The sequence below is a fragment of the Oryctolagus cuniculus genome, chromosome 11 (assembly GCF_964237555.1).
Source record: "Oryctolagus cuniculus chromosome 11, mOryCun1.1, whole genome shotgun sequence".
In the NCBI taxonomy this organism is placed as follows: domain Eukaryota; kingdom Metazoa; phylum Chordata; class Mammalia; order Lagomorpha; family Leporidae; genus Oryctolagus; species Oryctolagus cuniculus.
Genome location: NC_091442.1, coordinates 103,305,289 through 103,319,753, shown reverse-complemented (window position 1 = coordinate 103,319,753; position 14,465 = coordinate 103,305,289). Strand labels below are relative to the sequence as shown.

Genomic DNA, 14,465 nt, shown 5'->3' with positions numbered 1-14,465 from the left:
GGAAAAACAGTAATTGAAATTGAGAGTACAGTGGTTGGATTTCCATCATAGAAATAAATAAAAAAAGTCAGATGACAGTAACTATAATTATACATAAAATGTTAAGAGTTGAAAAATGCAAAAGACATGGTCAGAGATCTTCATACGCGAATGTATCATTCATTTAACTGGACCCCTAGAAACAGAGTAGAGAGAGAATGCAGTAAAATATCTTAGGAAGTAAGGCTGAGAATTTTTCCAAAGTTGATGTGAGTCATGGATCTACATATTTGAAACTAAATTAAATTAATTTGGCCTGGAAAAAAAAGAAGGAAATTTTAAGCCAAAGATATCCACAAGTTATAGCTTGAGCAAAAGGGTGATGTGAGTAACTGAGGTAAGAAACAGAAAGGGAAGACCAGATTTGTTGGGGTTGCAAGGAGGGAGTGTGAAATAGAAGCAGTACATTCCACTTTTAACCTCATAAATTTAACATTCATGCAGGGGCAAAAAATGAATCATTATTTCTTGAATAATAATTAATATTGTTGTCCTATTCAGGAGTCTCTCCAAAATTTTCATTGTTTACCATCAGATCTTTCTTAAGAATCCAGCATCCTCAGGCCTCTTTCCCTTCCTACCAGAAACCGTGCTTTGCCTCCAACAGTTGCTCTTCACACGGACATTTGCAGCAAAATGTACAATGACTTGTGCACTGCATCTGTCTTATGTTCAGCTGTAATTATCTGTCTAATGCAACCTATAGAGAGAACAATCCATCACAAGAAATAAATGTCTTCTAGCTCTCAGCACCATGATCCTGGGCTCTATTTGTAAAAAATACAATAAGGAAAAGTAACAGGCAAAATTTCTACAAATCATATCAACATTAAATGTGTAATAAATACAACTTTGTGTAACAAAATAAAATTACCTTAAAGATTATCATGGAGTTTTTAAATACTGTTATTTGACTTTATTAACACAACAAAAATAAAATACAGCCAGCCAACGTGAACTTCTTTTTTTTTTTTTTTACTTAGAAAACAGCACGACTTTCACAGTAAATTCTGTAGCTAATGGATGGAAAAGGCATAGCATGCTTTCTTTTAAACTGAAAAATGCCCCCAAATTGTTCAAATATATTGATTATGAGCTATTAATGAACACTTTCTACATGCCAGAAACTATTCTAAGGGACTTACATGGATTCATTCATTAAAGAGACCTAAAGATGTCTTATGATATAAATTATATGCTAAATATTGTTTCATAGTCAAGAAATTCTTTTTTCTTAAGATTATCCTTTTTATAAAATATGCCACAACTTCACTGTCACAACAGGTACCAGAAACATATAAATGGAAGAAATTAGAAAAAGCACTTTACAATGATAAAACTATAAGTTTATAATTTTTCTACAATATTTAATTTTTCTTTTAAATGTAGAAATAAAAATTTTAAAACAAATTAACAAGAAAATAACTTTATTTTCAAATAATATTTTACATGCCAACATTATATTTTGAAATATTTCTAGAGAGTATCCATATTATTGCCTTTACAAAGATGAATTTTCCAGTGCAATGGATCTAGTTGTCCCAGATATTTCCTTTCTAATATTTCTCTACAAAACTATTGCTGTATTATTGCAACTTCCCTGAATATCATCCCAAATAGAGTCATTAAGAATACCTCAGTCATAGTTTTGAATAATTTGATCATAATTTCTAGTATAATCATCAGCAGAAAGAGCAGACATGTTTTAACAGAAAACTTGAAAATTTTACCTAATGAAACACAGGAACCTACTTCTTAAATTATTAAATGTCATTGCTATGAGTAATTATGAGTAATTTGGGATGATAATTAACCTTAACATTGTTGACTAACTATAGAGAGTTGAAATTTAGTAGCTAATTCCTTGTTTACTTCTTTTCTGCCATTCTGATCATCAGATTTCAAGAAATTTGGCTATCTTGTTTCACATTTTTAAACCAATTCGAATAAGATAATGACTCTTATTATCTAAAAAAAACTATGAACTCATGAAATCATGTGACTTTTCAGATAATGCTTAAGACCCTAGAGGTCTTTGAGTCCAGCCCTCTAGACAATGTTTAAATAATAATCTTCTCCATATCAATCTCATTTTTTTCATCCTCTATACCTGACAAAAATAGAAGATTATCCACAAGACAACTCATTTCAGTTTCAATTTTCTTTATTAAAATTATCTTTCCTACTGAGCTGAAATCTTCATCTCTAAAACTACTTTTTTTCTGGGGCTACAGCATTGGCCCTGGTGCAATAACCCTAGACAAGTTAATCTCTTATTGGTTTAGTTCCCTTAGTTGTAAAATAGGGATAAGAAATAGATGTCATAGGGTAATGGAGATCAAATAATAATGTTTATAAAGCACCTGGCACAACACAGGGCCTCCAAGAGCAGCAGAGTTTTTAGGAATAGGGAGCCCCCTCTATACCTCTACAGTTACGATGGGATAGCAAATATTGTTTACTCTCCTGCAGGACAAATATTCCCACTTCCTTCAGTGTCTCTTTGATCAACATAGTATTTTCTTCCTTACTCTTTCTGAACAAGTTTTCTTCTTTGGGAGATGAATCAATTACAAGTCCAAAAAAAATGTAATCAGCTATTTTACCAACTGAACACAAGCTCCACCCCCATGAGTATCATTACAAGATGACATTCTGCTCTATTGTTGATTCGACCTCGTCCCCTCACCCTCCTACCTCCAGTGTGCCCATACTCTGGCAAGAGCAGCTAAGGGGAAGGCAATAGGCATGGATACTTTCTGGTCCTAAGGTGAGCACAAGGTGGAAGTGTCCCTCCGACATTAGGATGTATCTGAGAAGTCTCGTCCTTCGTTCTGGTAGGAGGTCAACTCTTCTTCATCAAGGGTCACTCCTCTCTGACCCCTCCATTCCTTCCTCTGAATTTCACAATTCTGGGTGGTGGCTCCATAGGATGTCTTCTTTCCAGGACTCACAAAAGTCTCGTGGTTGAGTTCTGTCTCCTCAGCTAATTCATCTTGGTCGATGATCCCACATTTCTCCTCAGAGAGATTCTCAGGGTCAGCCCACTCCTGTTTCTCCCCAGAAGCAAAGACTCCGTAGAAGATGACACCACTGTAGTGCACCAGGGCAGCTATGAGGAACACGTTCTGCCATTCCTCACGAGTCTAAACAAGAAAACAAAGTGTCAGGTAACGTTTTCACAAAAACCAGTGAATAACAATATGTTCTGGAGGCTTCCACTAGGACAAAGGCACATGCCCACCCCAAAGGTAAGGCTGGATTTAATAGGCGTGTTACCAGCCGTATTATCTCATGAACAAAATGAAAAAAAATGAGTCTCCTTTCTGTAGAATCCCTAAATCCCATCTTCCTTTTCTGTCAGAAAGTAAGAAATATTACTTAGTGCTTTCTTTCCTAAGAAGCCAGAATAATTTCTAAAGCTATATTTATAAAAGAAAATTCATCTAAGAAAATGGTTGGGGGAAAAAAATCTATGGTGTTCAAAAACTTTTATTTGCAGAAACCAACATCCTGAAATTTTGTCAGTGACAGTGATAAAGGAAGCTTGTGGCCTGTACTTGAACTCGATGGATCACGGGATCCTCCTCTTCCACCCACCCTAGTCTAAATACACAAAGGTGCAGTGAAGATTGAGCGCCACTCCCTTGTGGGTTCTTAGACAGGGTCATTAATGCTTTGCTTTCTTCTTAACAAGGAAGTATAACAGCAGTAATATTTTTATGCTAGTATATACTAAGCAATAGATGAAATAGGCTATAAAATTAATCACTTGAAATTATAAAACAATCTTTAGTAATTCATTGATCCTGAGTTGACTGCCTCAGCTTCTTCTTTGTGTCTCAACACAGAGCCTTCACCTCTCTCCCCTGAACTTTCATGTCTCAGTTGAGAAAATGTGGAACAACCAACCAATTAGCTCCGGTTCCATCAATAAGCAATGACTTAAAAAACAGAAGGAAGAGAAGAAAGGGAGGAAGAAAAAAGGAAGGGAGAGAGGGAAGAAGGGGAGGAAAATAGTTCATGTGACCTAGTCAAGGTCAAGGACACACACATTTAAGGGCTGGGGTAGGGTCTCAAGATCTCAAGTTTGTGTAATGCTTCAATCTCCTGAAAATGTACCCATAGCCACACAGGAAATCATTACCTTGTGCTTGGTCATCGCACCAACAATGAGGGGACAGACCATTCCAGACAGGGTCCCTACTCCATTTGAGATACCCATAAGAATGCTGGCATAGCGGGGGGCAATGTCCAGGTGGTTGACATTAAAACCTACAGGGAAGCCAAAACCTCAACATCAGAGCAAAGAATAGAATTTCAAACACACTTTGGAAAATATTTAGCTCTCATTAATTTATTTGGTTTCTTCTAGTATATGACTAATGGTAACTCTACCAAGATGACTGGGTTGAAGATCAATGCTTTATATCTGCACAAGTAGGAAAAGGTCTTAAGATTATCTAGCAATATCCACTATGGGTTCTTTATGGGGAGAATTATGGCACCTGTGCCTTGTAAATTTGGCACTCCAAATGATGGTGTTTGGGAATACTGAAAAGCCAAAAGCCTGGTCATATTTATTCAGAGTAAACAATCACACAAAACTGTAATCACAACCAAACCCTGCCTCATAATATCCCCCCTCCAAGCCCTCAATTCCTTAAAGAAGGGCTGTCATAAACAGACCTGCTTTGGTGGTCACACAACATGATGGAAAGGGTGTTTTAATAATGAACATTTCACAAACACTGGCAGATCCTCTATAATTTACAACCACTTTCATTCATATACCTGGTTGATTTGAAGATTATAAATTTGGACCTGAATCTCACCTCCACTAGATAGACAAGTCAATGTTTTGGTCTTTGTTGTCTCTCACTCTCTAAAGTGGGAATAATATTACTGCTTAACTCATAAATGTACTGTGATTTGAGACTCTGGGAAAATAGGTGTGTGGGATACCTTGGCAAATAGCTAAGCTCTAGTAACTACCACCACTACTAATCACTATCACTACTAACTACCACCACTCCTACCATTTATTCTACTCTTACTATCTCTTGCCACTTTCAAAAGTGGCAAATTGACAAAGACAATAAGTCACAAAGAGCTCACTGAATCCATTCATCAGGAGAAGGACATGTGGAACATGGGAGAGGAGTGAAGGTCAGGCATGGACGAGGCTGTGAAAGAGAAAGATGAAGGCCCTGGAGAGCAATTTTGCCAATGTTACCCATGGGTGCATTTTAGTGTCAGAGCGACCTCAGCTCTGGCAGCTTAATTGAGATGCAAATCTGGACTCTGATCTAAACTTTCTGAACCTCAGTTTCTTATCTATAAACTGGGGTAATTCTTGGAAAACTGTTATAAAAATCAAGTTAAATAATTGTGTGGAACATGGAGATGAAAGTCAATGTATAAACTCTTTACAGGTAGCTATCATCTTATCTTGCTTACCACTGTCTTAACCAGCAAAGTGTCTGGCATATAGTAGTTGCTCAATAGTTAAGGGGCTGGGGCTGTGGTTTAGCAGGTAAAACTGTCTCCTGCAGTGCCGGCATCCCATATGGGCGCTGGTTCAAGTCCCAGCTGCTCCACTTCCAATCCAGCTCTTTCCTATGGCCTGGGAAAGTGGTAGAGAATGCCCCGAGTCCTTGGACCCCTGCACCTGCATGGGAGACCTGGAAGAAGCTCCTGGCTCCTGGCTTCGGAACAATGCAGCTCCTGCCATTGCTGCCAATTGGAGAGTGAACCAGAGGGTGGAAGACCTCTCACTCTCTCTCTCTGCCTCTCCTTCTCTCTCTGTGTAACTCTTGATTTTCAAGTAAGTAAATAAATCTTTAAAAAATAGTTGTTTAATTATAGCACAGGGTTATAAATTCTGTTCACTCATATTATGCTTCCCTTTGTTCTATGCAAGGACATGAAAATAGGATTTAATTTTTTTTTCTAATCTGGCATACTAGATGGTTATATTTCTTACTTCCATTCAGGGAGAAAAAAAATTTTCTAATAAACATACCTTCTCTTTCAAATCAAAGTGCCAGACAATCAGAACATAAAGCAGCTGCAAGATAAATTAATTTTACTGTTGATTTGAATGAGATAAACACTTTATTAGAAAAGAACCCAGAGATAAGAAGAAATTAATATGATTGTCAAGTATTATATCCTTGTACAAAGCCTAGGCATCTGCTTCAGCTAAAGATAATGTGAGAATTGCCATTTTGTTTCTAACTTCATAATTCTGGCATTCCAGGGGTGGGGGGAATTTCAAAAAAACTGATAGATTTTTGTAACAGATGAGAAATCGTTGTACACAGACTGGGAGGGTCTGCCTTCTGTACACAGGACATTTTCCAAAGCAGACACCTCTCATCCCTTGCATCTTTCTAACCTCACCTGTGCTAAGCCTCTTATCTACAGTCAGCTTCTACCTTGCATCAGTCTTCTCTAGTATTCTTACATATTCCTGAGAATGCTGACAGACAGGAAGTCCTGAGGAATTATCACTCCCATGGCCACAGTCCCACCCATAGTGTCATTAATGGGTCAGACAGACTTTTAGTCCAATCCAATCCATTTGATTTACTTGGCCAAGTCATCTTTCTCTATTTCTACACAGTAAAACTCATATAGCAGCGCCCTTCTCCTAAGCTTCTGACAAGGAATAAATGATACCGCATCTTAAAAATGACAAGCATGGAATAAGTGCCTTTAATTAAAAAAAAAAAAAAAAAACAGCTGCTGCAATTGGGGTACTGGGCATCTCTCCCAGTGATGGTGACTCAATTGGCAATCTAGGGGAAAGGAAGACATCTGACCCTGAGCATTTCATTATCTCTGGAGGCAGGATATGAATCGCTTTTGCATCACACAGTTATCAAGGGAAAGTATCCTTCTGGAAGCAAGTCATAATTGCTCTCTCCTTGCTACTCAAAGTGTGGGTAGCCAATAAGCATCACCTCAGAGCTAAAGCAAACTGTATTCTGCAAGACTGCAGGGTGATTTCCAAGCACATTAAAGCTTGAGAGGCACTGGGCCAAAGCGCATCACAGAGCAATAATATCAGTAAATGCGTAACAACTTTGTTATGCATCTGATACTGTGCTGAAGGCTTTAAGTGCTTTATTTCCACCAGAATGTAAACTTTATCTGAATCTTTGATTTGTTCATTGTAGTAGTATCAGTCAAGAACAGTGCCTACCTCACAAGAAGTATGAGTAAAGGCATAATGATCGCAGCGTGTCCTCAACCACCCTATGAGGTTACTCTTACAGCTGTTCAATATCTGAATGAGATAACTGAGATGTGAGAATTTAAATAATTAAGCAATTTTGCTTTCATAGTAATAAAGAGCAGCCTTTAACCAGGTCTACACACCTCCAAATCCAAATTCTTATCTGTAACCTACTTTGAAAGTAGATTCTTTTTTCTAGTTTAACTATGCACCAGCACTATTTATTTTGATAGACATATCATGCCCCTACTTTAGGGTGATCTAGAAAAGAATTTCCACACTCTCTGTTCTGGGACATTACTACTCTGTTGGATATTTAAGGTAGTCTAAACCAATGGAAAGAACATAAGCTTGGAGCCAGGCTGAACTGTGCTTTGTCTTTGCTTTGCCACCAACTACTAAGTAACATCTACTACTTGCTTCGCAATGCTGTCAGATACATGTGCTTTATGTAAGCTCTTCTGTAAGTGACAATTTTGGTTTTTACAATGTTCTAGAGATAGAAGCACAACTGGATTTTTCTTTTTCATCCAGTTGTGCCCAGGGAGTCACTGGGGTCTGTGTGATATGACTTCCCTCTGTCCTCTCCCATAAAGTAGGCCAGTTCCTGCTCTGTAAAATGAGGATTTTGATAGCAGTGATACTCCCTAGGAGAGCTGTCAAGGAGACGGAGCTCAGTACACACACAGGGCTTTGAAAAGTGCCCAGCACTGAGTCTGGGCTTGGTCCATGTGGCTTACATCACTACTGTTTTTATTTCTACCTGATCTGTCCTGTTCAGAAAGGCATGGTGCCTCTCTGAACCTTCATTTTCTTGTCTGGAAAATGAGGCCGACACAGTAGACAAAATCTGAAGATTTCTACTCTGAGCAACTTCTGATCCTATGACTCTGTGTCAAATGACATGGTCATGTGAGCTAGCAGTAGCAGTTTGCTGGCAGGGGTGAGGACTGAAAAGGTCACAAGAGCCTCTGCTAGGTAGGGTGACCTGGTGCAGCCACATGCCCGGATCCCTGCTGGTGCCTCAGGGGCTCACCTGCCTTTGTGTCTTTTCCCATGACAGAGAAAGTAGGGACAACCCAATTCCAGATTGAATGGACTCCTAAACCCAGTCCTGGGTGATCCTACAAAGTTACCCTCACCAGATGGAATTCTCTGAGCAGTGGCCCTGCAGCTCAGGACTGACTGGGCTCCTGAAGAAAGGTGCCACACATCCCTGTCCTGACTTCCTTGCAAGACTCGCTCAATCAACAGACAAGACCTGGAAGCCCAAAGGCACTTTACCTGAAATAGCAAAGCCACTAAATCCTACAGCAAGCACCAGAAAGGAGATAGCCACCCCCTTGGTGTGGGAAAAGCCAACCACCAGGAGTAAGGTCGCCTCCATGCCAAAGCCTGCAAATGAAAACAGCAGGGGGAAATGTCACTTTCATGTCAGTCCAAGTTTGTGAATTTATTAAATAAGAATTAATCTGTATTCCCATGGAACTGAGTTTTTAGTATATACATTCTGACACAGGGCTTACAACATGACTTGGGTGTTTCAGTACTGTGACTATGCTAATATTATCTGGGTGTTATGTGAACGTTCTAACATTTTCCTGGTAAACCTTGAATACTAAATTGTCCGAGTAAGTTCCAATGCTTCAGGCCTAGTTGCCCCTGCCATTTCTAAATAAGAAAATTCTCCTATATACTGCCAATGGTACAGTGGCTTAAATCTCTGCTTAAAAGATTTGTATCCCATATTGGAATGCCTGGTTCAAGACTTGGCTACTCCACTTCCCATCCAGTTCCCTGCTAATAACCTGGGAGGCAGCAGATGATGGCTCATGTGCCTGGGCCCCTGCCACCCACATGGGAAACCTGATGGAATTTCTGGCTCCTAGCTGTAGCGTGCCTGAGGCTTGCATGTTGTATTTGGGGAGTAAACCAGGAAGTGGAAGATTTCTTTCTCTCCTTGTATGTGTGTGTGATTGCCTTTCAAATAAAATGGAAAAATAAGTAAATAAATGAAATTTTAAAAGAATATCTGAAACCAAATGTAAAGTCTCACTCCTTGTAAAGCATAAGGCAACATTCTTTCAGAAATTCATCAAAGCTCTCGGGCATCTTTAATAAAAATAAATAAATATTTTCATAGAAGATACTTGTCCAACAGTACAAAAGTACTTTCTGTCCCTTTCATTTACAATAAGTGAGTCTGCGGCCGGCGCCGCGGCTCACTAGGCTAATCCTCCGCCTTGCGGCGCTGGCACCCTCGGTTCTAGTCCCAGTCGGGGCACCGGATTCTGTCCCGGTTGCCCCTCTTCCAGGCCAGCTCTCTGCTGTGGCCAGGGAGTGCAGTGGAGGATGGCCCGGGTGCTTGGGCCCTGCACCCGATGGGAGACCAGGAAAAGCACCTGGCTCCTGGCTCCTGCCATCGGATCAGCACGGTGTGCCGGCCGCGGCGGCCATTGGAGGGTGAACCAACGGCAAGGGAAGAACTTTCTCTCTCTCTCTCTCTCTCACTGTCCACTCTGCCTGTCAAAAAATTAAAAATAAATAAATAAAATAAATTAGAAAAAAAAAAAAAAAGAAGAAACGAAATGTGGCACATGAGCGCAGCTCAGCAAGTGGTGGCCCCAAGTCCAGGGCACGGACCTCAGAATTGTCTCGATGGCTCTTTCTCCCTCAGCTTTCACATAAAAATTTGAGGGTTTGGCTTCAGAAATTTCATCAAATCTGACCCATGTCACCCTCCTCTGCCTGTGCCTTATTTCGGGGGCCCACCACTGCTCACCTGAACAACAGGAGGCTCCTGAGTGGTCTTCCCACCCTCCCCTGATCCACACACCACTCCGCTGCCTTTCTGAACCACGTGCCTGCTCAGCCACGCCTTTGCTTAGCAGTTCTGTAAGGCTTCCACAGCAGGGGTCTTGCATTACACAGTAAATCCCTCTTCCTGTTCCCACTTTATCTCTGGCCAGCCCTCACTTCTCTTTCCCCCATCCCCATCCCATATTCAGCCCTCTCTTTGTGCAGGACAGACGGGGAGAGGGAGGTCTTCAAAAAGTTCATGGAAAATGTATATTATGAACAAATATGCATGGATTTCAAAAAAAACTTTGCATCAAAATAAGCTTATATTTTACTGCCATTTTTCCACATGGGTTTTCAAGCTTCCTCTTACAGCTCCAGTAGTTGTTTCCTAGTCATACAACATTGTCTAGTGCCTGTGTGGATTTTCATCAAAGATATACTTCTCTCCATCTTCCCTTTTCCTAGAGAAATTGTACTTTGTCTTTTCGTCTTTTTTAAAGGTTTATTCTATTTATTTGAAAGGTAGAGTGACAGAGGGAGAAGGAAAAACAGGGAGAGAGAGGTATTCTGACTGTTGGTTCACTCCCCAAATGGCCCCTATGGGCAAAGCTGTGCCAGCCAAACCTGGAACTCCATCTGGGTTTCCCGCATGGGTGGCAGGGGCCCAAATATTTGGGCTACCTTCTGCTGCCTTCCCAGGTGCATTAGCAGGGAGCTAGATCGGAAGCAGAGCATCTGGGAATCAAACTGGCACTGATATGGGGCACCAGCATTGCAGGCGCTGGCTTAACCCACTGCACCACTATGCCAGCCTTACTTCCTTTAAATTCCAGTCAAATACAGCTCCCTCTGTGAAGTTTCCCTGCCAACTCTCCCCCACCCCCACTCAGTGATGCTGACATCTCCTTCTTATTTTATGAAGCTTTTCCGTATGGCTTTGTAATTTTTCATTTGTGCCTCTGCCTCACACACACACAAAAGATGTATCTTTGACCGAGTGTGGCTACCATGTAATGGGCATTCCACTAACTAATATTTAATGAATGAGTATCATGAAAAGAACATGTGATCAAGATTGATTGAGACTAAAATACAAACTAACGCACTACTCTAGACCTTGGTTATGTTACCACCTTTCTGAGCCCATTTCTTCAAAACTGCCACAGAGAAGAGCAAGCATTAATAGCTGTTTTAGAGGGACACCTAAAGAGGGTCATAAGACATTAAGAGAGCAACAATGGCTTCCGTGTTGTGCACAGTTGCTATATGTTTGTATTTTTTAACAACATTTTAAATCATACATAGGGCAAAACTGCTAGGTGTTTTGTGTCCTAACTACATGTGTTTTTTTTGAAGTGGCCTATCTTAAACAACAAATCATCTGGGTGAACCTCTTTCATTTTGCCACTTTCAACAAAGGTTGTGCCAGAAAGTTAACTCTTGTGAAGAATTAGAATGTGGACAATGTGTGAAGAATGAAACTTACAAATGTTACATTGGTTCACTGATAAGGAAAAAAATGTGATCTTAGCCAAATTTCCAAAAGAAGGAAAAGCAGTAAGAGGGGTTGATGCTGTGGCATAGTAGGCTAAGCCTCCGCCTGCAGCACCAGCATCCCTTATGGGCACCATTTCAAGTCCTGGCTGCTCTTCTTCTGATCCAGCCCTCTGCTTATGGCCTGGCACAGCAGTGGAAAATGGCCCAAGTGCTCATGCCCCTGCATTCACATGGGAGACATAGAAGAAGCTCCTGGCTCCTGGCTTCGGACTGGTAAAGCTCCAGCCATTGTGACCATTTGGGCAATGAACCAGTGGATGGAAGTCCTCTCTCTCTCTCTCCCCCTCTCTAGCTCTGCCTCTCAAATAAATAAAAAAATCTTAAAAAAAAAAAAAAGCATATAAGAGTCTAAATGGCTCATGCTATTGGTTAAAACACTACAGATAGGACTTTATGTTTCAGAGGCTTAAGGTTAAAATTCAAACTTCGGAAGTAATCCAGAGATCCGTGAACACGAAGCTATTCGGAATTCACAAGAGAAATGGCACTAGAACTTTAAAGCCTAAGAAAAGTTTCATTTCCTATTGAGACAGACTGAAGTTCACACAGGCAACTGAGGCAGGCTGGATTTTTTTACTTCAATCACATTTTACATGGTCTGTAGAGGGAAGTATGAGAATTTGACACTTGTCTGAGAACCTTGGAAATGTGCCAGGATTCAGAATGGCCTAGAACAGAACATTATGCCTACAGGTGATGTTTGTTTTAAATGATTGTAACATATTCCTTGTCTATGAGACAAAGAGAAAGATGTGACAGGCTGCAAGGGATATGATCCTTCTCAGTTGAAAAATGGTCTCTTATTTCTTTTTTAGGAAACATGAAAGCAGCTAAAATTTTTTAGAAGACTGTTCCAAGTGCTTCATCATAGCAAAAAAAAATCTATATTATTCAGTGATGGCACAAGCCTCTGTTTTCATGTAGTGACCTCCTGTCTTACATCTCTACACTAAGTTTTAATGTTTTTACTTTTAATGGACACATAGCAATTGTACCTAGTAAGGGGGTGGAGTGTGACACTTCAATACATGCATATAGTATGTAGTGACCAGATCAGGGTGATGGCATATCTAATACCTCAGATATTTATCATTTCTTTGAGTTAGGAACATTCAAATGCCTCTTCACTAGCTATTATGCAGTGTTCAATGAATTGTTGCCAACCATAGTAACCCTAGTGTGCTATATATCATTAGAAGTTGTTCCTCCCATCCAACTGCACCCCTGGACTTAACCATCTGCTCTCCATCCCTCCTTTCCCCACACCTTTCCCAGCCTCTGATAACCCCTCTGCTATTCTCTATGTCATCTGAGATCAACTTCTTAGCTTCTGTATATAAATGAGAACGTATGACATTTATCTTCCTGTGTCTGACTTCTTTCGCTAGTACTGCCTTCCAGTCCCATTCATGATACTGCAGATGACAGAACTGCATTATTTCATGACTCAATGGTATTCCATTGTGTATAGATATTACGTTTTTCTTTATCCATCCATTTGTCGAGGGGCACCTAGATAGATGCTGTGTCTTGGTTATTCTGAATGCATCTCTGTACCTAAGCAAAATGGGCCAACTGTGGCCTTTGTTTCTTAGTTTTCAGTGTAGAACTCACTGGTGGCACTATGTCAAAATATAAAACAGCATGAACACACACGTGAAGTGTATTTTTAAAAGATGGCAGAGGGGCCAGGAAAATTTCACACATGTATTCTAGTTGATACAGAAAAACAAAATTTTCTTCACAGTCACTTTATTAAGCACTTTAAAATCTGCGAATTCTCTTCACCACCACCCAACACTATCTCCACCAATTATAGAGAAACAACAGCAGTGGTATTGGGGCCCAAATAAATATAAATAGAACTTTCCCACAAAATATATTCAAGAATCTTTATGGCATCTGGGTTTACAAGAGATTGGGTACATTGTTCTGAAATCCAAAATTTTCTTTCAAGTTTCTAGCTTAGAAGTGTATGTTTTTGGCCAAGAGAAATACAGCACAATAGCAGATATTTGCTGGATAGCTTCTTTGGAAAACCTATTTTTCTGTTGTCATGAACACAGAAGAACATTTACTAAGGACTTGCTATAGATTGGACACTATGCTAGGTGTATTTACATATTGCTCTGAACTGAATATTATTATTCAGACTTTAAAGAAGAGGAAAATTGGCCCAGAGAATTTAGAACTCTGTCCATTGCACTCCAACTACATTGCTACCACTTCCATTCAAGCCATCAGCTCCTCTTGACAAGTCAACTGGACTTATTTCGCCTGTCCCAGCTACCTTGGAGAGGTCCCAGAATGCAATGCCCCAGTACATTCCCTCTTGCCTACATCTGCCAATCTTCAGACTCCTACTCAAAAGTTGAAGCTGAGAACAGGTTCTAATATCTTTGCCTGGGACAGCAGTCAGGCTGCTGGGAGACTGGGTGTTGATATGCCTCACTGATCAGACCTTATTCCTAAGATGCTGTAGGATCAGTTCAGGCCTGCTCCCATGTGTCTCCATATGCTCTTTGCTTTGGAATGGCCCTAACCAATCTATTCAGCAGTCAGAGCCCAGCTAGTCTCTGTTTCAATTTAATATCCCAGTTGTGACCTGTTGCCCCTAGATGCACAATCCTCTCCCTCCGACCAGCTCAAGCTGACCCCAGTTCCCTGTAGAGACAGCCCCAGAGTGACTCAGGGTATTGGCAATGGGCTCAGACCTGATATCCTGCCCAGGATCTGCCACTCAAGCAAGTCACTTTATTTTACCTCTGTTTTCTCCCAGGAAATTTCCTAGTGTCTGAAATAGAAAGAATTCCATAAATGCTCA

At 40.4% G+C, this 14,465-nt stretch overlaps 1 protein-coding gene across 2 annotated transcripts in view; it reads right to left on the bottom strand.

Annotated features, from left to right (window-relative positions):
• Positions 1 to 218: 218 nt before the first annotated feature.
• The window catches only part of SLC17A8 (solute carrier family 17 member 8), a 55,724-nt gene continuing 41,477 nt past the window's right edge, over positions 219 to 14,465 (bottom strand). For both annotated transcript variants that reach the window (XM_002711219.5, XM_051846581.2), the window contains 3 exons: positions 8,567 to 8,677; positions 4,187 to 4,314; positions 219 to 3,185 (listed from right to left, as the gene is read on the bottom strand). In XM_002711219.5, coding sequence (XP_002711265.3) covers positions 2,841 to 3,185; positions 4,187 to 4,314; positions 8,567 to 8,677 — 584 coding nt within the window. In that variant the 3' untranslated portion in view covers positions 219 to 2,840. The remainder of the gene's footprint in view (positions 3,186 to 4,186; positions 4,315 to 8,566; positions 8,678 to 14,465) is intronic.